General features: G+C 36.4%; 2 protein-coding genes and 1 long non-coding RNA gene across 4 annotated transcripts; all 3 read right to left on the bottom strand.

Annotated features, from left to right (window-relative positions):
- Positions 1-1,812: 1,812 nt before the first annotated feature.
- LOC121737649 lies at positions 1,813-15,286 on the bottom strand. 2 transcript variants are annotated; one of them, XM_042129310.1, is made up of 6 exons: positions 15,018-15,286; positions 7,821-7,946; positions 7,652-7,718; positions 6,140-6,711; positions 5,782-6,019; positions 1,813-3,068 (listed from the first exon to the last, which is right to left on the bottom strand). In XM_042129310.1, the coding sequence occupies exons 1-6, from the start codon at positions 15,243-15,245 to the stop codon at positions 1,831-1,833; spliced, it is 2,469 nt and encodes an 822-aa protein (XP_041985244.1). In that variant the 5' UTR covers positions 15,246-15,286; the 3' UTR covers positions 1,813-1,830. The 2 variants fall into 2 exon arrangements, with proteins under 2 accessions (XP_041985244.1, XP_041985243.1); XM_042129309.1 differs by having other exon boundaries at positions 5,782-6,711.
- A 1,922-nt stretch (positions 15,287-17,208) lies between these two features.
- LOC121737653 lies at positions 17,209-19,668 on the bottom strand. Its single transcript, XR_006037171.1, has 2 exons — positions 19,363-19,668; positions 17,209-17,336 (listed from the first exon to the last, which is right to left on the bottom strand). It is a non-coding gene; the product is annotated as an uncharacterized LOC121737653 (long non-coding RNA).
- A 1,124-nt stretch (positions 19,669-20,792) lies between these two features.
- Positions 20,793-26,174, bottom strand: LOC121737648. The gene is made up of 4 exons (XM_042129308.1): positions 26,144-26,174; positions 25,796-26,064; positions 24,688-24,844; positions 20,793-23,660 (listed from the first exon to the last, which is right to left on the bottom strand). Exons 2-4 carry the CDS (start codon positions 25,986-25,988, stop codon positions 21,032-21,034), a joined length of 2,979 nt encoding a protein of 992 aa, XP_041985242.1. The 5' UTR covers positions 25,989-26,064; positions 26,144-26,174; the 3' UTR covers positions 20,793-21,031.
- Between the last annotated feature and the right edge of the window lie 333 nt (positions 26,175-26,507).

Genomic DNA, 26,507 nt, shown 5'->3' with positions numbered 1-26,507 from the left:
TTAAATATGTATTATACCGTATACGTTAACTATACAGGGTGCAATTAAACCTTCCTGCCAAATTTTTAACCAAAAAAAATTGGGTTGCTATTTTTTTTTAAATTACCTACATATTTTATCCCATTAAAATCGTTGTAGAATGGTCACTCGCGGCGCGGGGGTGACGTGGGGGGAGGCGCGTGTCCATTAATTGTAGTGTTTTTAGGATAACCTTCATAAGCTATTTCTCAATATTTTAGTACTGAGTGACTATAAAGGAAAAAATACGTGAATTTTTATTTTTAACAAGGATCAATATTATCAAAATTTGGCAGGCAGGTTTAATTGCACCCTGTATATAATATCTGATTTGGAAAATCAGATATTATATATAGTATCAGATATTAGGCATATAAAGTAATATATAGTTCAGAAATAAAACATGATGCAGTTATATTTTTTTTATTAATACATTAACTTTCTTAAGTTGTGACCTTCACTTTTTCTGATGCTCTCGCGTATCTTGGCGCGTTTTTCGTGGCCATGATGTGCCTGTGCATGCAACTTTGATCTCTTTCTCTGTCATATGAGAATCGATTGAATAGTTTATGTGCAAATCATAAAAGTGCAAAGCACAATAGTGCGGGAACCGTACATTTTCCGGGACAAAAAGTATCCCCTTGTCCTTTCCCGAGGTTCAAAGTATCTCCATACCAGAGTTTATTGTGCAGGAACCGTAATTTTTTTTTGGGACAAAATGTATCCCATGTTCTTTCCCGGGACTCAAAGTATCTCTATACCAAATTTTAGCAAAATCGGTCCAGCCGTTTACGCGTGATGTCGTAACCAAGGGATATATGGAGTTTGTGAGCTGTGTCACAGTTTTAACTGGTACAGCTTCCAACGCTATAATTACTGATTTCGTATTGGAAATATCTTAAATATGCTTTATTTATAAGCTTTTGCATGTAGTCGCAGTCATCCAGTTCAATCTTCGATTCGATTGAATGACTAGCGTTTTCATAGATTGACACCATTCAATTGAATGGCTCGACCGAAGGTCGATTGAACGATCTTCACTCAAGGTCCAACTAGTTAGCGATTTGTAATATAGCCCTTTGAAGATAGCGGACATGAAATCAGTCAGGTAATTGAACGTATTTCATTTTTTTTCCACTGCGGCGCTAGTTTTCACTAAAACAAATATGGCGTCAAACAGCTCGCACAGCTGATGGCACTGTGTTGAAATTTTGTCAATTAACTTTACTTTAAAGTGCTTTATTTGTTACAAAATAATATGACAGCGTGTATTAACCTATTACTACCCCGTCAACGGCTACTTAAAAAATATATAGCATCCTATTTAACAACTTCACTACTGCTTTACAAATGGCCGACTCAGTGAGTTGCCAATGTCAGAGTGTCTTGAAAGACTTTGCTCTGTGAAAACAACTTCACTATATGACTTTTAGTCAAAACGTTAAACGTCACGTCCACGTCTTGACGAGTTGTTTAGTCATTCAATTGAATGGTATTATTCTATGAAAACGCTAGTCATTCAATCGAATCGCAGATTAAACCAGCGGGGCTAAAATGGTCGCTTTGAAGAATCATGATATGAATCATAATATGATTCATTTTTCTAAAGTCGCAAAATGCAACTCTGCTTGCAATTCATTTCTGTATTTTTGTACTAATTTGACATTTGTCAGTTTGACAGTTTTGACAATTCATTTGCTGAATTGATTGAGAGGAATTGCCAAATGTGACCATTTTAGCCCCGCAGATGACTACGACATAGGTATATAATTTGAAATAAATAAATTATTATAATATTATTATTATTTTTATTTATATAGATACTGTCTCATCCACATTTTCTATACTGAATATGGAATCTTCTCTTTCATAGTTATTTGGTAGCCCATCTAAGACAATTCTTCGGTTCAATGGACTTATACCAGCTTTTGAAAAACCAGATAGAATATTTTGTTTTGCATTGACATCAAGCCGTTGGAGTATTTTTTTTAAAAGTTGTGGAAATAAAGCTTTCGGAAGGGTAGCCTGTACTCGCCCATCTGTTTTTTTCCAATGGAATAGGATATCTCTCCAGGCTATTTGCATTGGCCTGAAAAAGGCCACATCTAAGGGCTGTGTCAGATGTGAGGAATAAGATGGGAGAAACGCAAAATGTATGTCTCTTTCCTTACACTCCCGAATAAGGTCAATGGATAAATGAGATGACAAATGATCACCAATTAAAAGTTTTTTTCCTGTTTTGTCTTTAAAGTAGCTGTATATGACTGTTCGCACCCATTCCTCAAAAGTGTGTCTATCAAACCAACCCGAGACGGTCCTGTTGTATCTACAGCCTTCAGGGCCACCTGTAGTCCATGTATCATATAGATGCTGCGATTTATACACCACGTAAGGTGGCAGTAGCGTCCCGTCGGCAGCTGCTGCTAACATCAGTGAAATATATCCCTTACCGTGGTTCATCATTCTCTCTGGATATTTCGCGCCTCTTTTGCAGATAATTTTTCTTCTTCCGGGGTCTTCACTCAAATTAGTTTCGTCATAGTTAACTAAGTTGCACAATGGTACGCCATCTAATGATAATCCTAATTCATCGAAATATTGGTTTATTATTTCAGGGGATACGGCTGCTCGTACACGATTAAAATTTTCACTCAATCGTAGAGATATATCTTGTTGATTCCTCGATAAAAAACCTGTAAGATAATTTGGCCCGGGCATATTGTCTCTGAATTTTTTTACTGTAATTCCTATTCTGTCTAAATAATCTTTTACTAGAAGACGTACATCATAAGCGTCAAGTGGATATCCCCATTCAGAGCATATATTCAAGTATTTAGTGATATATTTTTCTGTTTCTTGGCTAAGCGCAGTTTGACCACCTTGCTTTTTCGTATATCTTGTGTAGTGCCTATGTAACACTGTTTTGGGTATATTGTGTTTATCTGCAATAACTTTAAATGAATTTTTATTTTCCTTATATTCTTTAAGGGCTTCTTCTATAACATCTTCATCATATTTTTTATAGATTTTTTTGCGTTTTGGTTGCGTGTCTGAAAATATAAGAATAAAATGATAAATACAACCTATACTGATATTATAAATGCTGTCTGTCTGGCTTTCACGCCAAAACTACCGAACCGATTGTAATGAAATTTTGTACACAGATAAGTCTAAAGCCTGAGAAAGGACATATGCTACTTTTTAACTGGAAAAAAAGGTTCCTAAAATTCATAATAGATGGCGCCGTGCCGTCTCCTACATCGCACAAGTGCTTACTTAAACGTGTTACTATAAGAGGTGGTGAAGATTCTTTTTGCGTTTTGAGTTGATGTTGGACTTCGACCCCACTCCCCAGTTTTTAACCCCCTACGCAAAAATAGGGGCATTTTATGTGTGACGTGTCTGTCTGTCTGTAAAGTGTAGAATTGAAGTTTGAAGTAAGCGTACCGCGGAAGCACTTCTGTCGTGGTAGCCTACATGGTTCAACGGGAACTACCGCACGCTATAAGCTGAAGTCCACGCGGACGGAGTCGGAGGCAAAAGCTAGTTCATGATAAATTAAAATAGACTACCTGTCTATTTTAATTTTATTCATTTCATATTAACTTTAAAACAATATACATTTCATTGAACAAATGCATATTTCTAGTAGAACTTGACCAAGGAAATTGTATTTCACCCTTATCATCAAATAAAAGCTTATGATTGATAAATAAAGTCGATTTAAAAATATATTGATTTTATATTTTTTAATCTGTACTGACGAAAACGCTTTTGCGGTACTTCCGATTTGGATGTGACGTCATCACACTAGTAATTTAATATCTTTTATTTAACGCGCTCGTTATATAGAAGTTTATCTGTTATACATGTAAACAATAAGAATAAGCTTTGTAAAATATATTTTCTTGAATAATTCAAATAAAACATCAGTTTTATGTATTATCTCCATTTACTGTAGTTGGGAAATGATATGGCCAAAACTTTTCTCCAAAAGTTTTCAACATTACAAATGATTTCTCATTTCTTTTCTAATTTTTTGGCACATAGAAAAAATGTTATAAAAAAAGTATAAAATACAATTATTTTTAAACAAAAAATTTAAACCGACTTCCAAGGTAAAGACAAAAGTAATATTCTTAAATGAACTAAAAAGTATTATAGAATTCTTATTCTGTACTCAGTATTTCTGTTTGAAAACAGAAATACTGAGTAACCTTCATTATATTGAAGTCGGTACCAACTACCAGCTAACCTAATCGCCAGTTCTATGATAAAATATAACTGCAACTTATAGGACTGGTACCGACTTCAAAACTATGCAGATTGAGAACATAAATACTGAGTACAGAATAAGAATTATTTAATACTTTTTAGTTCATTTAAGAATATTACTTTTGTATTTACCTTGGAAGTCGGTTTTAATTTTTTGTTTAAAAATAATAATTTCATTCTTTTTAGTTATCCTTAAGGTTGTCTATACGGTTTTGGTGTTCTAATCGATGAACAAACTAAAATAATGATCAAAAACATCAGTTTCGATCTATAAGACTATGAAAAGTACCAATAATAGGTTATGGGGTCATAATGTAATGATGCATGGTGTAGTGATGATGATGATTAATATTGTCACCATAGTAGCTTATGCTTGTGGTTCTTTAAACAACGCTGAAACTCCCAAACACGTATCTATAAGGAAACAGGTTCTGTTCAGCACCTTCGGAACCGTGGTATACCATGGTGCAAAATCTTACTTTTTGGTAGCAACTAGCATATAATAATAATAATATCTATGGACGCTTTACAACACGTCAGTCTGGCCCCGTGCTAAGTACCTGAAGGAATTGTGCTACGGGTACCAGACAACGAAAATATATTTAATACTTTTATACTATACATATATTTAAGATTTTCATTATATTATGATACACATATTTAATACACATCCATGACCCAGGAACTTCGAAAACTGTTTGTTCCATCGGCGGGATTCGAACCCGCGACCCCCGGCTTGAACTACCAACATCCCACCAACTGAGCCACAGAGGTCGTCAAAATTATCAAAATAAATCACATAAAACCAAAATAAGCATATGTTCCCATTTGAATTTCAAGGAGTCCCCTCGATTCCTCATGGTTCTCATCATCAGAGCGTCATTTTTGTGAACATGGTACCAACTCGGAACAATACCCTGTACAACAAAATAAAAATTTTGAAAATCGGTTCACAAACGGCGGAGTAATCGTTGAACGTACATAAAAAAATATATCCACATCCGAACGTATAACCTCCTCCTTTTTGGAAGTCGGTTAAAAAATATGACGTGATCACGTGACACTATGGCGGAGTTTTCGGCGCCATTTAAAAGCATAATATTTCTCAATCAACATTTTTATGAGTTTCTACTGTATAAAATACTAAAATATTAGTTTTTTTGGTGAAAATGAATGATTAAGAAGCGATTAGCATGAAGAAAAAAGTAGGTCAAGTAGCCTATTTACCGTTAATTGAAGGCACTTTTTGAACTGACGTCTCAATGTTTTGCAGCCAACTTCATGGCGATTGAGTGTTGCTATTAAAATGAATAATAATTCTACTTCACATTAAAACCAAAAAACACTTGATGGTTTCTTTTAAAATATTTTTTTCGGTTTCGTCCTTATTTACAGCTACGTCCCTATTCACCCAGTTTTACGGAAATCACTTCATCCGACGATCTGTTTGCTTGTTTACTGCCTATCTAAAGAAAGGAATACACTTACATTTATCTTTACTTTCTTGTTTAATTACTTCAGGCGGTATAATCAATTCACTGGTAAGTATTTCATCATCTTTTTCCTTCTTTATTAGACATTCTTCTATAATTTCTTGATTGATGTATACAGATGGTATAGCCAATTCACTAGCAACTTTTTCATCATCTTTTTCTTCCTTTATACTACTTTCCTCTTTTTCTTGTTCGATAAATACAGGCGGTATAGTCAGCTGACTACCTGCAATGTCATCATCTTCTGCTTCCTTATTACTAATTTCTTCTATTACTTCCTGTTTAATGAATAAATCCGGTATAATTGATTCACTAGCAACTTTTTTATCTTTATCTTTTTGACTAGCTGCTATTTCATCATCTTCTGCTTTCTTATTACTAATTTCTTCTATTATTTCCTGTTTAATAAATACATTTGGTATAATTAATTCACTAGCAGCTATTTTATCTTTATCTTTTTGACTAGCTGCTATTTCATCATCTTCTGCTTTATTATTACTAATTTCGTCTATTATTTCCTGTTTAATGAATACATCCGATAAAATAAATTCACAAGCAGCTATTTCATTTTTTTCTTTACTATTTCTAACTGGTACTGCTTCTGTCAGATATTCGTTTTCTCTTCTAGAATCATCTTGAGTTTTTTCCCTTATATCACAGGGATATATTATGTTCTTGCTTGGATGTATTGCTTTTCCTCTGTCAATTTTTTTCCTATTTTTTTTTAATTTCACTGCAGGTGTAGCTTTTGTAACGTCCTTCATACCGGAGTATACCATGTAGTGTTTATACAATTTTCTATGCTTATCCATACTAGTAACACAAGAGAATGTCTCGCCGCAAATGCAGGAAAAAGTATTACATTTTTTTGGAATATGTTTTGTGTTGGTTTTATAATCTTCTGTATCTGTCATCAATTTGGCACCTGCAAAAAATATTACCTTTATAAAACTGAAATTACTCATACAGCATTACTGCATACTGCATATAACACGAGATGACTTTTGTATGTATGACTATTCTTGTATACAGGGTGCAATTAAACCTAGCAGCCAATTTTTTAGGGCTTAGGTATCATTAGGAGTCCATTTAACAAAAAAAATAGGATGTTAATTTTTTTACAATAACTATTTTATCCCACGGTTGTTTATCCCAATCGTTGCAGAACTCACTTCGCGGCGGTGGGTAGAGCGAGGGTTACGCGAGGGGTGGCGACAGGGAGGCGCTTGAGTCACGCGCCGGCGACGCGTAGTGTCCATTAATTGTGGGGTTTTTTGGACAACTTTCGGAAGCTTTTTCTCAACATTTTAGTACTGAGTGATTACAAACGGAAAAAATGCGTGTATTTTTATTTTTAAAAAATAATATATATAGCTCCCGCACCGGTTTCGGTAACGGTGGCCGGTTTCATTGAAACCAGGCCAGCTACGCAGGAGTAATTTTATAGTGACCAAGTGTGTGCGCAGTACACAAGAGCACTCTCTATTCCTTTACTCTCATAACCCAGTGGGGCGGAAGACCGACACGACCGGCGAGAGATCAGGCGCAGGACCGACTTTTTACATGCCCATCCGACGCATGGATCATCTTACTTGTCAGACAATCATGTGATCAGCCTGAATTGTCCTAACCAAACTTGGAAATAACATGTTTCCAACGCGGGAATCGAACCCACGCACTCCGAGTCAAGAGCCACGCTCTATACCACTAGTCCACGGAGGCGTTCAATTAGGGTAGGCACCAGTAGCTTCAAAAACATTGAAGTTACTGGTGCCTACCACCGGTTCAATATATTGAAATTTGGCCGGAAGGTCTAATTGAGAATTGCACCCTGTATATTATGTCTAGTAATCAATTGTTTATACGTGGACGAATATATAATGATGCTGCAATGCAATAATTTGTATTCTCTAATATTTCATTCCGTTCTATATTCTTGTCTATATTCTTGTCTATATTCTTGTCAATATTCTTGTCAATATTCTTGTCTATATTCTTATCTATATTGTTGTCTAATATTTCATTCCATTCTATATTCTTGTGTGGGTGATCTGGCCGCCGAAATTTAGACCTGGATGGGACAGCTTTTGGTTTCATACGAATCTGTTTTATTGATCCCATTAATTTGTATTCCAAGTAATTTGCCATGTCATTTTCCATCTGAAAAATAGATAACAAAAGAAAATTAGTAATATGTTCTTGGGCTAGACAAATAGGGAATATCACGCAAAGGTGCCACATGCAGAGAATGCCACCAGCATATTATCCACATGCAATAAATAATCCATTTATTGGGGATATCAGCACAAAACAGGGTGCAATTAAACCTTCCTGCCAAATTTTGATATGTTGATCCTTGTTAAAAATAAAAATACACGTATTTTTTCTTTTTTTATAATCACTCAGTACTGAAATATTGAGAAATACCTTCCGAAAGTTATTCTAAAAAACACTACAATTAATGGACACGACGCGTCGGTTGCGCGCGCCTCCCCCCGCGTAGCCCCCGCTCGTTCCCCCGTGCCGCGAGTGACCGTTCTGCAACGATTTTAAATGGGAAAAAATACGTCATTGAAAAAAAAATAACACCCATTTTTTTGTTAAATTGACTCTCCTAATGAAACCTAAGCCCTGGAAAAATTTGGCAGGAAGGTTTGATTGCACCCGTATATCATATTAAAAGAATATTGAAGGACTTTGCTCTTTGGTTGAGTGCTGTCAACAAGAGTCTTCTTATTATTTTTGTTAAAATAGTGTTTATTGTGGAATTATTATTGGTTTTGTTTCTTTTGTTGAATTATCTTGTATTTAATTTGTGTTTTGTAGTATATTTTGTGTGTGTATGACTGTAAGTATTTAGTTCATATTGGTTTTTGTTTTTAGGTTAGGTTAGTCGCAATAATGGAGTTGGATACTGATCCTCCGGATCCTGGTGGTGGTATAAGTAGGAAAAGACTAAACCAAGACATTAGAGAACCACTACCTAAAAAGGCTACAAGCAATTCTCATACGGTGCCATCGATACAATTAAGCTATGTCAATCCAGACTTCAGAGAACAAAAAACTGTATAGCCCTGAGGATGCTGCGCCTTATATCGTGCATGTTACTAAGCATGAGACTGAAAACGGTATAGCCTTGAGTCCCATCCTTTTTGGTCAGTTGATCAGTTCCCTTTTAAAAATAATATTAAAAATATAATGATGGACGGTATCAAAAAGATTGGACGCAACCGTGTGTCTATTGAATTCAAGTCATATGAACATGCTAACGATTTCATTGACCTGCCTGCTGTATTAAGTGCTGGATATACTGTATCGATACCCTCATACAGTGTATCTCGCATGGGCATTATCCGTAATGTTCCTGTGGACTGGTCAATGGAAGAGCTAGTGGAGAATCTGCAGGTTCCGGCAGGTTTTGGTAGAGTTGTGAAGGCGCGTAGGCTGCGTCGCAGATTGATCAAAATTCCCCTACCTGGATTCCTACCCAATCGGTGGTTATTACAATCACTGGTCAAAAACTCCCTCCCCGTGTCTTTTGTTACTTTAATTCCCTTCCCATAGAAAGTTACTTGTTACCTACCATACAATGCAACAACTGTTGTCGTTTTGGACACATTAAGGCACAGTGCCGATCAGAGGCCCGCTGCTATAAATGCGCACAAAAACATGAAGGAGTAACCTGTAAAGCAACATCTTTTACCTGTTTGTACTGCAATGGTCCGCACGCGGCCAATGATGTCTCTTGTCCAGAATACGCTAGACAAAAAGAGATAAAATTTGTCATGAGTCAGGAGAGTGTCTCTTACTTGGAGGCTTCAGCACGTTTCCCTCGAGTAAGGCGATCCTTTGCTGACGCTGCGAGGACTTCTCCTTTTGCTGGCATTTCCAAACAGACAGACAGACGGACTATATCCCCCGCAACTACGTCTTACAGGAAGACTGTTTATATTCCCCGTAAACCCATTCCGACTATGTCTCCTGGTTACGATCACCAGGCACATAGAAATATAATAGAGGAGCCCGCTTCACAAGCCCCCAATGGGTGTGCGTATCCGCTAAACCCAGAATCTCCATGCACCTTGTCAATGTCCCCTAATGATAACCTCCTGAATAACCTTTCCGTCCTTTTCCTTGATCTCATTTCAAGGTTTAGCGACTCCCTACCGAACAGAACTCTAGAAAACCTGACCCAACTCGTTAAATTGCTGCCCAATAATGGCTCACACTGTCATTCCAGTGGAACAGCCGCAGCATCAAGAATAAAAAACCTGATATTCTTAGAATTATTAATACTCATAAGCCATCTATTCTTGCCGTCCAGGAAACGTGGTTGGTTCCTGGTTCTCGTTTTCGGGTTCCAGGTCATGCCTGTTTCCGGGACGACAGGTCTGATGGCAAAGCAATAATGGCAAAGGAGTAGCCATTTTGGTCTCCAGCCAATGTACATACTCTGTATATACTTTACCTGTACATAGTCCTTGTTTTAATATTGTAGCGTTGTAGATACTATTTTTTTGTCTGTATGTCCCTCATCCAAACCTTTCCATTTTTTCCGAAATTTCCTCCTTAATTTCCTCTATTCCTCCACCCCTGGTTGTGTTGGGTGATTTTAACACCCACCATACATCTTGGGGCTCTCACTTTAATGACCCTAACTCCTCCTCCTTTATTGATTTTACAGATGATAATAACCTAGTTATCCTTAATGATGGATCCCCCACTCGTCGGGTATCTCCCTTGCAGAATCCGAGGAGTGTGGTAGATCTATCATTATGTTCCCCTTCCCTCTCCTCATCCTGTTCCTGGTCAATTATCCCTGATTCTTTTGGTAGCGACCACTTTCCCATAGTTATAACAATAACGTACAGACATACTAGACCGCCCGGTTATAATATAAGGTTAATTCTGCAGATTGGGATCAATTTGCAGAAATTACAGATTCAGAAGTCAGCCTAATCCCTCCCATCAACTCAGGTAATGCTCTTGACTCTTATCAAAATTTAAAAAGGATTTTATCTTTAGCTGCAGATAGTGCGATACCATTAAGGAATACCCATAACCAAAAAACTTTATCTCCTCCTTGGTGGGACACGGAATGTACCAGTGCCTGTAAAAGACGCAAAGAGGCAGAAAAGTTGTATTCCAGATCAATGACTCAGGATAACTTTTTAAACTACAAAAAAGTCGCAGCAGAGGTGAGACTCTTACTTACAGAGAAAAAAAGAAATGGTTGGCATAATTTCTGCTTAAGTCTCTCACCTATGTCTCGTCCCTCGATTGTATGGCAGAACGTACGAAAATTCCGTGGAGCTCTAACATGCAATTACCGTCCGTCCAATGATCCAGCTGAGTGGATACATGACTTCTCTCAGAGGTTGGCGCCGCCGTCAGTTCCCTCTTTCGATGAGCGTCACAACTTCATTTCTTCTACTCAGACTTTGGATCCTTTAGACGCTCCTTTTTCTCTAGATGAGTTTAGGCTGGTCCTAGATTCATTAAAGGATACCGCCCCAGGCAGTGATGGATTGCCCTATTCGTTCATAGTTAACAGTGGACCCAATACTAAACAAACTTGTCTTAATATTTTAAATGCCTTTTATGAGTCTGAAGTTCCCCCGGATGAGTGGGGAACTCAGATTATTCTACCTATACTCAAGCCGGGAAAACTTAGTAACGACCCATGTAGCTATAGACCAATAGCTCTTTCGATTACATTGGACAAAATTTTAGAACACATGATTAAAAATAGACTAGAATGGCTTTTGGAGAGTAAGGGCATTCTATCCAAGACACAGTTTGGCTTTCGAAAGGGTTTTAGTACAATGGATAGCTTAGCCACTTTTGTGACTGACATCCGTATTGCTCTTTCGAAAGGCGAACACGTGGTGGGTATGTTCCTGAATATATCAGCCGCATACGACAATGTCCATCTTCCGGTACTCAGGCAAAAACTGCTAAATCTGAGTGTCCCGGTGAGGATGACGAATTACATTTGCAATAACCTGTCCTGTCGATCCGTAACTATTTCCACTCCAAATTTAACTCTCCCTCCTAGAGTAGTTTATAAAGGCCTTCCTCAAGGATCCCCTCTTAGCCCTACCCTTTACAATTTTTACACACATGACTTAGATTTGTCCGTTATTAGTTTCTGTAAAGTCAAACAGTATGCGGATGATCTGTCCGTGTACATCTCCTCGAAGGATATAAATGAATGCACTGCTCGCCTTAGCTCTGCCATCAGATACCTGTACGATTGGCTGGATAGGCATGGTTTGTCCATCTCTGTCCCCAAGAGTTCGGTGGTTGTTTTTTCTAGATCCAAAATTATTCCCGACATAACAATTCAATATAATCAACAAGTTTTCCCGGTTAGAGATAGAGTAAAATTTCTAGGTGTAATCTTGGACTCCAGGATGTCTGGCGTTCATCAAATTCATCATATAATACAGAAATGCGAGAAAAAGTTAAATATTTTACGCTCACTTAGTGGTGAACTCGATACATTGTCCCATTTAATTTCTTCTGGTAACAATTATTGGCTTCACAAAGAACCTCCCTGTCTTCTGGTCAGTTGCCTTAAGATTACCCGTCTTCCTTGTCCCCACCCCATTTGAAGCCCTTACCTTTACCCCAGAAGTAATTCTCAACTTTCCTATAACTAAGGGATCTGCTCTAGCCAATACTCAATTTAAACAAATAATGGATGAGCGATTTGGGGATTGGCTGCCTGTTTTTACAGATGCTTCTAAATTATCCGATGATGGCTGTGTTGGAGCTGCAGTTTGGACACCAAAGAATAATGTGATTTTGAACTTTAAACTGCCCCCGACCTCATCTGTTTTCACAGGAGAGGTCCTTGCCATATACGAGGCAATATCTTTTATTGAATCACATAGGCTAAACAAATCCATTATCCTTTCGGACTCCAGAAGCGCTTTAGAGGGTATCATGGCCAATCAGTTTCGTATTAGAAATAGATTTCCATTGATCTTAAAAATCAGGCAGCTACTTCTTAGATGTAAGCTTCAGAACACCCAAGTAGTTTTAGCATGGATACCGGGCCACAGTGGGATCATTGGCAATGAGAATGCAGATGCCTATGCCAAACTAGCCGTAACAACGGGTGTGCTTGACCATTATAAACTATATTGCCATGATCTAATTCCCAGTGCCAAAAAACACTTAAACATCCAGTGGAATAGAGAGTGGGTCAGATCTGGTAATGTTAAAGGCAAACACTATTTTGACATACAAAGTAGTGTTCCAGTTAAGCCTTGGTTTTTCAAATACATTAATAGTCGCAAAGCAGTATGTTCTACCGTTTGTCGGGTTAGGCTTGGACGTTGCTGCTCACCGGTATTCTTAGCTAAGATTAGGGTTAAGGATAGTTCCTTGTGTGAGTGTGGCCTAGATGAAGGTTCCCTGGACAAAAATCAGTCCTCCCTATATGACCTTCTTCCTATCAATATTCCTCGCCCTATTAATTTTAAATCAATTTTATGTTTTGTAAATACCTCTTTTATTGATGTTACGGGTACCAGGTAACGGAAATATATTTAATACTTTTTAAATACTATACATATATTTAAGATTTTTATTATATTATATACATATTTAATACACATCCATGACTCAGGAACTTTGAAAACTTTTTGTTCCGTCGGCGGGATTTGAACCCGCGACCGCCGGCTTGAGCTACCATTTACCAACAGCCCACCAACTGAGCCACAGAGGTTGTCATATTAATATAATATATATTTTGCAATGTTTTAGACAACAAACCATACTGTTGTGCACAGTGTGGTAAGGAGTTTAATGAGGGTGGTCATCTGAGGAAGCATATGAGGACACATATGGACAAGCAGTTCAAATGTGATGTCTGTCCGAAGAGCTACAAACGACTACTTGGGTTGAAGAGACATAAACAGACACACAGGCCAAATTATTAAGGATTATATTATAGGATTTTTTTTTTTTCGTAAAAAAAATATTTTTTTTAAAGTATCCTATGTTACTTCTGATACCTCCAAGAGTATGTGTTCAAAGTTTCACGATGATTCGTCTAGTAATTTTTTATGTAACAAATATCCACACTTTCACATTTATAATATTAGCAAGTCTATGGAACTTACAGTCGGCCATGGACACCTCTAGACAAAGCACGATGCGGGGCGTGCGGGGTGAGAGAGGGGCAGTAGCGAGCCCAAGCTGCCATACACTCTCTTGGGACATATCAGCCCGGGTTGTTGCTTTTTAAGGTCTGCGACAGTGTTATGTTGGAGTTGTATGTAGATACTTATTTACAATGGTTCATACAACAAGTGCTGTTTTTTTATATTTTTAATATTTTCAAAATTACGTACTTTCATACTCTGATATGTTTTTTTTTTGTAATAGTTGAATCAAATTTTCAATGTGTGTATGACTTTTAAGTGTCTGTAATTCATTACATGGTGACAGTACAAAAGGCCAAGATACCTCTACGATGACACCAAAGCCATGTAGCCAAGCTAGTGTGGACAAAGCTATATGAGAAATCTGTAGCTTTGTCCACATTGTGCCTTTTTCTGTTCTTCAAGGGCATGCATTATAGCACAGTCAACAGCGAATGTGAGGCATGCCCGCAACGCATGCCCTCTGACCATATCCAAAACTTCAAAAATGACAATATTAGCGTTGCGTTCCTTGACGCATTCAATTATTGAATGCGCCAATATGAAAGTTGATGACGAAAATTGAAGATGAAGTGCACAGTGTGGACATAACTTATGATCTATCGTCTAACGGGTGTTCCCAATATTTGATCTATCTCTGGTTTTGCCCTACTAGAGATAGGAATAGCTCACATTAGAGACATATATTTTATGTCAATTGTGAGCTATTCCTATTTCTAGTAGGGCAAAACCAGAGATAGATCAAATATTGGGAACGGCCGTAAGCATACTCTCTGTGGCTTGACTTAAACTCGTATGTCGATAGGCGTACTGTCGTATCGCTTTTTGCCATCTTTTTGCCTATTTACGTCATGGGCGGTACTGTCCATTAACGTGTTAACTATCTGGTTCTTCTACTAACGTTTTTATTCATGAAATACAAAAATAAAAACGACAACAAAGTTCCTAGAGAGTAGAGACTAAAGTATAGTATAAAGTATAGAGCTAGTACTTGCGCTGTGAAAACTATACTTTAGGCATAAAAAAATATAAACAAATTACAATAAATACTTACGTCGAAGTGATCGTCACAAAAATAGTAAAGGGTTTTAGGAGACAAATATTCCTGATCCCTGCCAACAAGTTTTAGCCAGGTTTCACGTTTTTTCCTTTCTCTGGGTAATTGGATCCATAACTTATGTGGACTATTGACTGATGTATTTTTACATTCTTTAACGATACAAAAATGATAATTACTATATCTTTTGAGTTTTTTCAGTGATCTTGGTGTATTTTTATTCATTTTTATATTTTTTTTTATTTTAAAAATTCGAGTGCGGAGGGGTTGTTTAGAAATAGCCATAGATAAAGTATTATAGCAACAGACCACAGACAAATAAACACAAATAAATAATAACACAGATTATATATAGACTTGACAGCGACATGACTGCACAGATCTATACATTTTTACTTTGTTTTTACTCGGGGTTTTCCAAAGAGCAATGGAGCGCAGTATATTAATCATAGACTTATTTTGCATTATTTATGTTTATGATATTAATTATTAGGAGTAAAACTTCTGGACAAAATAAGAAACACCATACTGCGCTTTAAAACAGGTATTAAGGGTGTAGGTATCAAGGCTGCCAAGCTAAAGTGGGATAGGGCGGGTCACGTCGGCCGCATGCGTTCCAACCGCTAGGCAAAGATGTCAACAGAGTGGGCACCCAAAGACGGATGCCGCCCCATTTTGCCGTCGCCGAGGCCGGCCTAGAAAAGATGGAGTTATGGAAGGTAGATGGATCCATCTACACTCCATAGATGGAGTGATGAGCTGAAGGCAAACCGAGGCGCACCGCGCAGGACTCGGCACTCGCAACCAAGTCGCAACTCGCAAAGAGTCAAATTGATCTTCTTTCAATATGACTTACGTAAAAAAGCATAGGTTATGCAAGAGAGACACAGTTTGACAAGGCTTGGCAAAAAAAATCTAAATACACTGTTTAAAACGGCGGCAGTTTAAAACGAAAGTTGGATAGTTGTTTTATGCCAAAAATTAAAGGTCAAACCAAAGTTGGTATAAAATAACTATCTACACGGTTTGAAACTTAAATTTCAAACCACCGTTTTAAGCCGTGTATCAGGCACTTTACCAGCAGCGCCCACGTTCATTTAAAGCCTTGTCGCACTTTACGTCGTGTTCATTTCGTTTGGGGCGACATGAAGCAGCGGCAGAGTGCAGACAACGTGTCCGGTCCGGTGTCATCGCAAGTCGCGAACTCGCGACACGTTTCTATACATTGACATAAGAATAGGTCTTTGTTTCTATAATATATATTATGTATTTCTATGAAAAGTGTCGCTAGCATCGTGTTGCTAGCTGCGCAGGATATTTCATAGAAATACAAACAAACCAGTAGTATCGCGACTCGCGAGTCACGACGACACGTCGCGTCGCTTCCAACTAAGTACCTTTATCCATAGTTCCAACTGCCATCATCCATAGTCCATATTAATATTATACATGCGAAAGTGTGTCTGTCTGTCTGTCCCTCTGTCTGTCTCCAGGCTGTATCTCAAAAACGGTAATAGCTAGAGAGTTTCTATTTTCACAGACTGTGTACTTTTGTCGCTTTAATTAACAACATAAACTAGCCCCCCCAGGTTATAGGCACTTGAAATGTACACAGAATAATTAATTATATTCAAACTTTAATTTAATAATAAAAATAAAATTAATAATTAATCCCACACAAAAATCTAAATTTTTGCCTATTTTTTTTAGAATAGTACGGAACCCTTTGTGCGCGAGTCCAATTCGCACTTGGCCGATTTTTTGCCCTTGTTTTGCTCTAGGTATAACATAAAGTTAATATCGATAGGTATATTAACTTTATGAGCTTAAATAGCTATAATCACAATGACTATAATGGGCTACACAGTCTTTTCAAATATTCACAAAATATACCACACTGCAGTGAAATATTTGATCAAAGACTGCAGTTATTTGAATTTCTACTTTAATTATTAATTAATCGTAAAATTGAAATAAAACAATATGTAAATATTTAAGAGGAAGACGAAAAATTGGGTTGGATAGAGGAGAATATAGGAGATATTCTCCTATATCCAACCCAATTTTTCGCCTATTTACGCTTTTGCGTACGCCCTACGGAACCCTTTGTGAGCGGGTCCAACTCACACTTGACCGATTATTTCCCGTAAAAAAGCACAAAATATATGCTCATTAAAAAGCCAGTAGGTAAAATATCAAAATGTTTATTTCATCTCATTCAACGTACATTTTCCTCCAGACCTTGACTTGTGTGAGACAGTATGCTATAGGAGTCAACCAGACCACATACATGAACCCCATGTGTAGTATAGTTGTCTGAAAAGAGATAAAGATAAGCAGTGTTATTTTGCCATATTGCGGCGGCCGGCTGCCGCATAACAATAGGGATTATGCAAAAAAAAAATCCATCTCAAATATATTTTTTTGTAATCTTTATCATCCTCACATTATAATCAAAAGGTATTTTTTAAAATTAGTTATCATTTAAACCCATAAAATGTTGTTTAAAAAATGAAAATTAATGGAGGGAAATTCAAACTTACTAAACGCGCCACCATTGGTCGAAACGAAATGTGACGTCAGATGTTACATATCGGCGTCGATATTCATACTGTGGTTAAAGTATTTGTTAGAAATAGTTTTAAACCGGTGATTTCTAGTGAATCTATATTTATAGTGAATCTATATGAGTAGTAGGTATAGGAGTACTGTTAGTATCTTAGGTTTTATAAATGAGTAGGTATATTAGGTTTTATCAAAGCACAATCGGACTATCTACCGAGAATAAATGCATTTATGATGTTAGAACATTTTCCATCAAATCTTGATTTTACGATTTTATTTACTTAGACTAGCTGACCCGGCAAACGTTGTTTTGCCATATAAATTATTTCTAGTAAAAAAGTGAATAAAAACCTTTTCTCAGACCTAACAAATGTATATAAGTCATAAGTAAGTAAGTATACAAAATTTCAACAAAATCGGCTTAGCCGTTTTGGAGAAGTTCGCGCACAAACAATGACACGAGAATTTATATGTTTATATATATTAGATATTCCAATTATTATGAACAATTTACGTTGAGTACCTACTACCTACGTAAGTAGCTACTTGTTTGTTTCAGACCTTCTATTGCAAAATTAATTTTCTTTTGGCTAAATCGCATGAAGATGTACTTATAACAGTAACATAAGTATGCTATATACGTAGCATACTTAAGTTGAAATGATAATCACAATAGTAATAAACACGATAATGGAGATAAATTATCCGTGTTCATTATCTTACACCATGGTTCTCGTATTTTTACATCGTTTGGAATACGAAAAATATACTTTGTCAGGTGTGTTTCTAGTAATGCTTTTGCACTTCAGTATCACACAATACTTATAAGAAGGTTTTTTTAGCCTCTTCCATGATCTCAATAGCAAATAAACCCGAAAATAAGTACGAAGTAACTGAATCACTAAAGGAAACAAACACGGGACATAACATCTGATGTCATCAACATGGCGCGCTAAATTCCGGCGTTTGAACGGTACCAATTTTATGAATGTTTTAAATTTCAATTTAAAGAATAGTTTTATTCTCATTTATAAAGATATAAAGGACTAATTAAAGTCATAAAAAAAATGATGCATATTCCCTATTGAAAATCTATTGTGTCTGCGATACCCACGATAAAGATATAAAGGACTAATTAAAGTCATAAAAAAAATCATGCATATTCCCTATTGAAAATCTATTGTGTCTGCGATACCCACGATGGAGCCTAGGCTGAGGGCTCTGGAGGTGCTACCATGGTGTGAAATTTTGGACTAGAGAACATGTTGAAATATGATTAACAGGCTGAGCAGTGACCATGTCTCGACTCTCGGTACCAAAAAAAAAAAACTGTTTTTTTTTGTAATTTTGTCTATTCTTCTCTGAGGCCCGTATTATTATCTAAACCGTTTTTCATCTCCTACTCAATAACAATCGGCGGTAAGTGCGGCTAGCTAATATGGCCTATGATTTCTTGATTGTGCGAAGCGTTGCTGAGTTGAAGTAGACGTTATTAGCACAGGACTGAATATTTATATTTTTATGAGTATATAATATGCCACTCATAGAGAAAAATAAACATGTATGAGGCCACTTTAATTTTGCCGCCCCTATGTACGAACTCTGCCGCTGTCCTAGGACGCAGCTGCACCTCCCTAGGACGCCATAGAACGCTGCCGCCATTAAACTATTTTATTATATACTTACGTAGTAATAATAGTTCAATGGCTGCCGCCAATAGGCCATGATCTAATCCGCCTAAACATAAATCCACAGGTGAGCGCGATGAGATACTCACCAGATACGAAGTGCGATGTCTCGGAGGCACACACACGACCAGTCCAACTTGGGTCCAATACCGTTTTGGAATTATACTAAGTTTGTTCGGTTTGAGCAGAAAATTAGCGAGTCTCTTTGACGACATTTTATTATCGTTTGACATGATTTTGAATGGTGTATTGACGTAATTGTTTTTGGTTGAAAAAAAAACCTTTGAAAAAAACTAAATAAAAGAAAAAGGTACATGAACAGAGTAGGATCCATAGACGAATATCGAATAGTAGGATCTCGGCTCCAATAGGTGTTTATCGGTAAATATAATACATAATATACCTACTTAAAATTTTAAAATAAGCACTAACAGTAAGCATTTAATAATTAAAACGTAATAGCATAGTCAAAGTAACTTAGTCAGACTAGACGAAAGCAGGCCTGTCCCACTCGCGCCTTTAGGTATCGAACTGTAAGTACCCCTTTAAAGGGGCAGATCACAAGGGACTCACAAGCGAGCAGTGACGCGCGCGCAAGATTTTTTCGTCGCATATATCTATGTACTGATTTAACCGCTGTGACAGAATCATTATTAATCTCATAAATATGAACAATTGAAAAAAGTCAAAGAAATATTTCAATAAAGTAATTTAAGACTTTAAAATACAAAAAAGATAAAAAAATACACAAACATAGAAAAAAAAAACAATTTGTTACAAACAAACCGCATACTACACATAAATAAAAACAAGTTACTATGTTTAAGTTGTAAAAAAATTCTGACCAGCTCCTACACTATAATCGAATATAAAACTATTATAAAATATGCGTTGGGTTACTAAAATTTGATTATTACTATAAAAAAGTTTGCTATTAGTAGCTATAGTAATTAAAAGATTATTTTATTTTCTAAAAGGTGACAATCTTGATTTCGTCAGAAAGGGTACCTCTTACGCGATAGAAAGAGAGCGCACATGTAGGCAAATATAATTGTAGGCACCTAGCACTGCGCGGTCGGAATTTGAACTTTATAGTATCGCAGCAAGAGTTGTTATTTTTTTTAACGGGTTTCACGAGTTGGACTTCAGTTCGTACTTCTAATATATATTCTGTGACGAAAGTAACATTCTAATATTTACATAAATATCACAATCAAATTTAATCACATTTAAAACATGCATGAAGCATCTTAATCAAATTACAACCATTTCAAAAAGCAAGACTTATTATAAGTTATAATGCATTTTTACTACCTTACTTGTCTATCATAATATGCTTGCAATATGCAAAGACAAGCTGCAGCACCCTGGCATATTCGTTACCTATGTAAATATTTGTATTATTATATTATGGGCGACAGGCGCGGTCGCAGCCTGATGTTTTGGAGGGGGTCACTCACTAGTCACTTCACTAAAAATTTATCGCCGTTATAGGATAACTAGAAATTTCCTTTTATTATTTGGCAAGATTTTGAGAGTTTTGAATTTGACCTTAGATTTTGGGGGGGATCATGTCTCCTGTGACCGCGTGGTCCCTTCGGACCGCGCCTGATGGGCGAGTGGCCAAACACAGCAAAGGATAGAGACGTGTGGAAGGAAAGAGGGGATGCCTTTGCCTAGCAGTGGGATACAAACGGCTAATTAGAATAGATTATAGAATAGAATATTATGGGATAGCACATGGCACGCAGGAGTGTGCTAATCTTCATCATTTAACGTCATTAAATTTTGTTCCAAATCCACGAGACCTTTATATAAAGTATACGCGGAACAATCAACAATTTGTGCACACTCGTTTACTACAAACACGAAACTTTTTGGAAACGTATTGCTTAGCTCAGTATCAAATCTGCCGAGAATGTCTATTGATTTTATAAACCTCCTATTACTGTATTTACGTATCCAATAATTAAATTCTTCTAATTTCCTATCTATGAATGGTTCTAGCGGTATATCTCTTATTTTCTTGCGATTTTCATAAAGTTCCTTCTCATTTTTGTACACACTCAAAGGTAGATCGTCGTCTGAATCATATTTGTCTGTAATTTTTGAATCTATTTTAGGTTCTGCAACATTATCACTGTCTTGTGCTTCTTCTATTTTCTTTGCGACAATCTTCTGAAGATGTTCATCGTCTATATCGAATACATCTTTATCTTCATCTTCTGGTACTTTTAAATATAATTGTTTAATGTCGTGCGTGTCAGCATCATACTTAGGATCAACAGGTTTCGGTAACAATTCTCCGTCTACTTCACTTTCATCTGAATCGTCTTCTTCAGCCTTTTCTGCTTCGAGATCTTCTTTAACACTAACTTCTTGATTGTCCTTTTCTTGTGCTTCTCCATTAATATTAGTATCATTTATATTTATTTCACTTATGATTTTAGAATCATTTAAATTTTCTATGCTTTGATCGGGTAAGGATGCATTAACATTACCTTCTGATTCATTTACTATACCTTGTACGGTATTCCTTACCTCTTCTGATAATTGATGCAGCACATCTGCTTGTAACGTTTCATAGTATGCTGATATTAATTCTTTAATGAGAGACTTTGTTTCGCCCCTTTTACCTGTTCTTTCAGATCTTTGCCTTTTTACTGCATTTTCACAGTTTTCTTCTGTATTAATTTTTCTTTTCTTCGGCTTATATTCGGTCGTTTCTTTAGGAATAGGTATTTTGTACTTCATACATGCTATTTCTATGAGTTCTTGAATAATTTTAGGTCTGTCTATGTCATCAGGGACAACGGGCATCGCATGATTGCTGTTATCACTAAAGTACATATTTTCATTTGCTATAAACTCGTCATTTTTATTTTGTATGCCATTTAATTGAATGCTTAGTTCATTTGACTCTTCTAAATGATCATCGATATTGGCAAAATCATCGTCGAATATATTGACGTCATCATTTTCTTCATCTATTTGACTACTAATATCAGCATTCATTTTTTCTTCTATTTCAGTTTCTTTTGCGTCTTCACTTTCTATAGGTTCTTCTTTTTCTACATATTCATCGTCACTTTCTGCGTCAGAATCGTTTTTCACTTTCTTTATATGATCAGCAGTAGGTGGTTTTGTTTTTAGCCAGTTATGATTCTCGCAATTTCTTACATAGACCATTTGTTTATTACTTGGGTTTGATTCTAAGCCTACTATGTACTTGTTAATAGTTTTGTTACTTTTACTAACTCCTAGTTCGTGGGTATTTACGTAGCATAACTCGGGACTTTTTAAAGCGTATTTAATAGAATATTGTGAGAAATCTTCACACAACTGCAGCTTCATTTCCGGGTCCTGTATAAACTGACCTATCACTTCCAAGTATGTTGCAAACGGAGTCAAGGAGGGAGGGAACTCATCATTTTTAATAACTTTCGGGATATTTTCTTCTTTTATCTTTCCAAGTATATCCATTGCTACATCGAAGCTTAATTCTAGCTTCTTATTACTTTTCCGAGGCGCTTGTTCCACTAGTTCGTAATCATCTACTGGTAGATTCAATTTTTGTGCTAAATGTATATTATATTTAGATATCATTGTTCTTCTTAGACATAAGAAGTTGTACCAGTCGCGAAACGAAAAATGCCGGTTCGATGGTTCAGGATGAAAGCCCAGATTATATGACTTCAAATGATTTTCTTTACGATTAAGAGCATCTATTTCATCTGATAGTTTTACTTCATATTCATCGTCTAACCCAAAACATATCTTTATGCCCAGTAGCAGATAAGACATTATAATTTCTTCATAATTTGGTACACGAACTAGAGATTTTAGTGACCTTTCATCTATTTGCAAATGTTCGCAGGGCATAAGGTACGTCAGGGACAAAACAAAGTCCTTAAAATCCAACGGTAAACATAATTCTCTGATTAAATTGTCTAACATTTTCGTCAAATTTGGTACAATTGGTACACCTAGTTTGAGATGTTTAAAGTAATTCATTGCTACTTGTCGCACATAACGTTTCGTAAAAATTGAGGTGCATGCTGTAAAACTATGCCAATTCGGTATCACTTTTCTGTTAATCTCGACTGGAATAAACTTTATACAGTCGTTAATACTCAATCTACCCTCTTTTATGAATAAAAATAGATGATATAATTGTATATCGCTTCGGTCTAAATTAAGAGCTATGTATAGTATAGCTATTAAGCTTGTCTTGTTGATTGTAGTCATGTCAAATTTCTTTTTGACACTCTCTTCCTCAGTTTTCTTTTCATCTTCATCCTCATCCATCATGAATAGCTGTGAATCATTATTTTCAAAGCAGCTTTTATCATTATTGTTTATTGTATTCTCCTGAGCTCTTGTTTTGCTGTAATAAAAAAAAAGTTAATATATTAATAATACCCCCCACATTGGTTTCGGTGACGGTGGCCGATTTCATTGAAACCAGGCCATGTATACAAGAGTAATTTTATAGTGCCCAAGTGTGTGCGCAGTACACAACAGCACTCTCTATTCCTTTACTCTCATAACGAGCAGGCGCATGACTGATTTTTACATGCCTATCCGACACTTACTTGTCAGACAATCAGGTGATCAGCCTGCATTGTCCTAACTAAACTTGGAAATAACATGTTTCCAACGCGGGAATCGAACCCACGACCTTCGAGTCACGAACCACGATCTTAACCACTGGACCACGGAGGCATTTTACTAATATAAAGTCACATGCATTTAAAGTCTTCAGAAATTGCCTGTTTTCAAAAAACAACCATTTTTAATTCTTCAGAAAACACCTCCAAAATTGTACATCAGTTTTTATAAAGTTGTCTTTTATTTCACTGTCTTAATTTATACCTGTTATAATTATGTGTATGATAATATAATAAAAATCTTAAATATATGTTTAGTATTAAATTTATTTCCGTTGTCTGGTACCCGTAACACAAGTCCTTCAGGTACTTAGCACCGGGCCAGACTGATGTAGTGTGAAGCGTCCATAGATATTAATATTATTATTATATTTTGTAATAGCTATAAATTAAGGATGTGACCACTAGACACAGTTGCCTGCTATTTTATAAAAAATATCCATAATTTAATTATTTAAGATGTAACATTCTATTAAATCTATATATATAAAACTCAAAGGTTACTGTCTGATTGACATAGTGATCTATCAACGCACAGCCTAAACCACTGGACGGATCGGGCTGAAATTTGGCATGCAGGTAGATGTTATGACGTAGGCATCCGCTAAGAAAGGATTTTGATCAATTCCAACCCCAAGGGGTTCAAATAGGGGATGAAAGTTTGTATATAATAATACTTCTTAATGCGAGCGAAGCCGCGAGCAAAAGCTCGTACACTATAAAATTATAGAGAACAATATTTACCCCATCTCGGTTTTGTTCTGGTATTTCTTAACATATCTGGTCCATATCCAGAGAACCTTTGACCGCACAGTGGGTGCTGCACCGAGCGCTATCAACTCATCCGTGAGACCGGCAAGGATGAAGTTGTATGCATGCCACTTGTACCATTCAGGACTCACTGAAAAATGTTCCATGTTTATTGGTTTGTAATTTTATACAAAGAGTATTTTTGTCAAAGCAAATAGAATAGAATCCTGGTAAGGTTAACTAATAATACATGTTATTACCCAACTTGGAAATAAACAATACATAATAAACTAACCTAAAAAAACCTAAAAGATATAAACTGTAATATCATAAGGCTTTTATGGAAGCATGGTAAGCTACTATTCAAGAAACAGCTGTACTGATTCTAATAGAACTTCATAATGTCTAACTCACATTTGAGATTACTTTAAAATTAACCACAATAATTTATTTAAGGTCATAAAACTTAAAGGAGACTATTTCAGAACTACTACTTTTAGACCGGTATAAATAGTACTCAAGATGCATCTTGGTCTCAAGACGCGGTTTGGCTCTATGATTGGTCCAAATTTCACAGGCCAATCACAGAGCCTGAACCGTGTCTTGATACCGAGACGCATCTTGAGTACTGACTATTTATACCGGCCTTAGAGTGAACTCTACACCATAAAGTTAATATAGCTAGGGGAATAGAGCAACAATCTCGAGCTGTCAAACAAAACCGAAATTGGTTTCATCTGTGTGTAAAAACATGTATATGTATACACTTACACAAGCATGATTGAACATGATTTCTATGAGATTTAATTATCAACGTGCAGCACACATGCCGACTGGACGTCAAAAAAGAGTGCTGCTGTCATATATCACACGTCGCTTTTTACCACGCAGTGTTACTGATAGTGACATCTCTCTTGCTCAGGCCTTTGTTTCTCTATTCCGCTAGGTATATTAACTTTGTGCTCTACACAAGGGAAGGTACACTCCCTGAAATATTATTTTGTTACACTCCATAGAGATTAATTATTGATGAAAAGACCATCCCAGTGTCGCTTGGACTTAATATAACGTCTATAACCACAAAAATTGCCGCCAAACTTACTCTCAACTCCATCTTTGGCTATGGTGATTCTCTTGTGGGTGGAGAGCGCGAACGTACCATCCGCCAACACAGACTGCTCTACGATCGTCTCTCGCACGTTCACATCCTGAGTCCCGCACTCTACGCAGTAGTAAAATCCATCCACAAGATTCAATTCTGTACCACCGCAAACTTTACAGGGGTTGGTACTCATTTTTCACAGCTCAGATTTAGTTTATAATTATCTAATCAATCCTCAGTTATGTGTCACAGCCATTTCTTATTGTATTCTGGAGAAATTAAATGTAAAGTAGCCAGTTAAATTGGTCGAAAATAGCACATTTTTTGCACATGGGGACCAAAACGTACCGGCAATGTTTAGCTACAGGTGACAGCTATCAAATTTTGACATTTAACAGCTGTTACATTTTTTTTATTTGTCGCTTTTAGTTACCATAGCATAATGCATAAAATGCTTTTATTGAAAATTTATGGCAGTTTGATAATAATTGATTTAGATGTAGCTCCCAAAGTCAAGATATAAAATTACAAATCTACATCGATTCCCTTAATTCGCAAAATAAACATGTGTTTTGGAATCGAAAATCGAAATATTATGGGCTTTATTTAATATTACTCTTTTTTTTCTGAAAGTTGGTAGACAGTTGGTACTCCCGTGACAGTTACAATGTTGCTAGTGTTAAGAAAATATACCAATAAAGTATAATTTGGG

The sequence above is a fragment of the Aricia agestis genome, chromosome 21 (assembly GCF_905147365.1).
Source record: "Aricia agestis chromosome 21, ilAriAges1.1, whole genome shotgun sequence".
In the NCBI taxonomy this organism is placed as follows: Eukaryota; Metazoa; Arthropoda; class Insecta; order Lepidoptera; family Lycaenidae; genus Aricia; species Aricia agestis.
The sequence above is the reverse complement of the archived record's forward strand: the minus strand, read 5'-3'. Positions and strand labels throughout refer to the sequence as shown.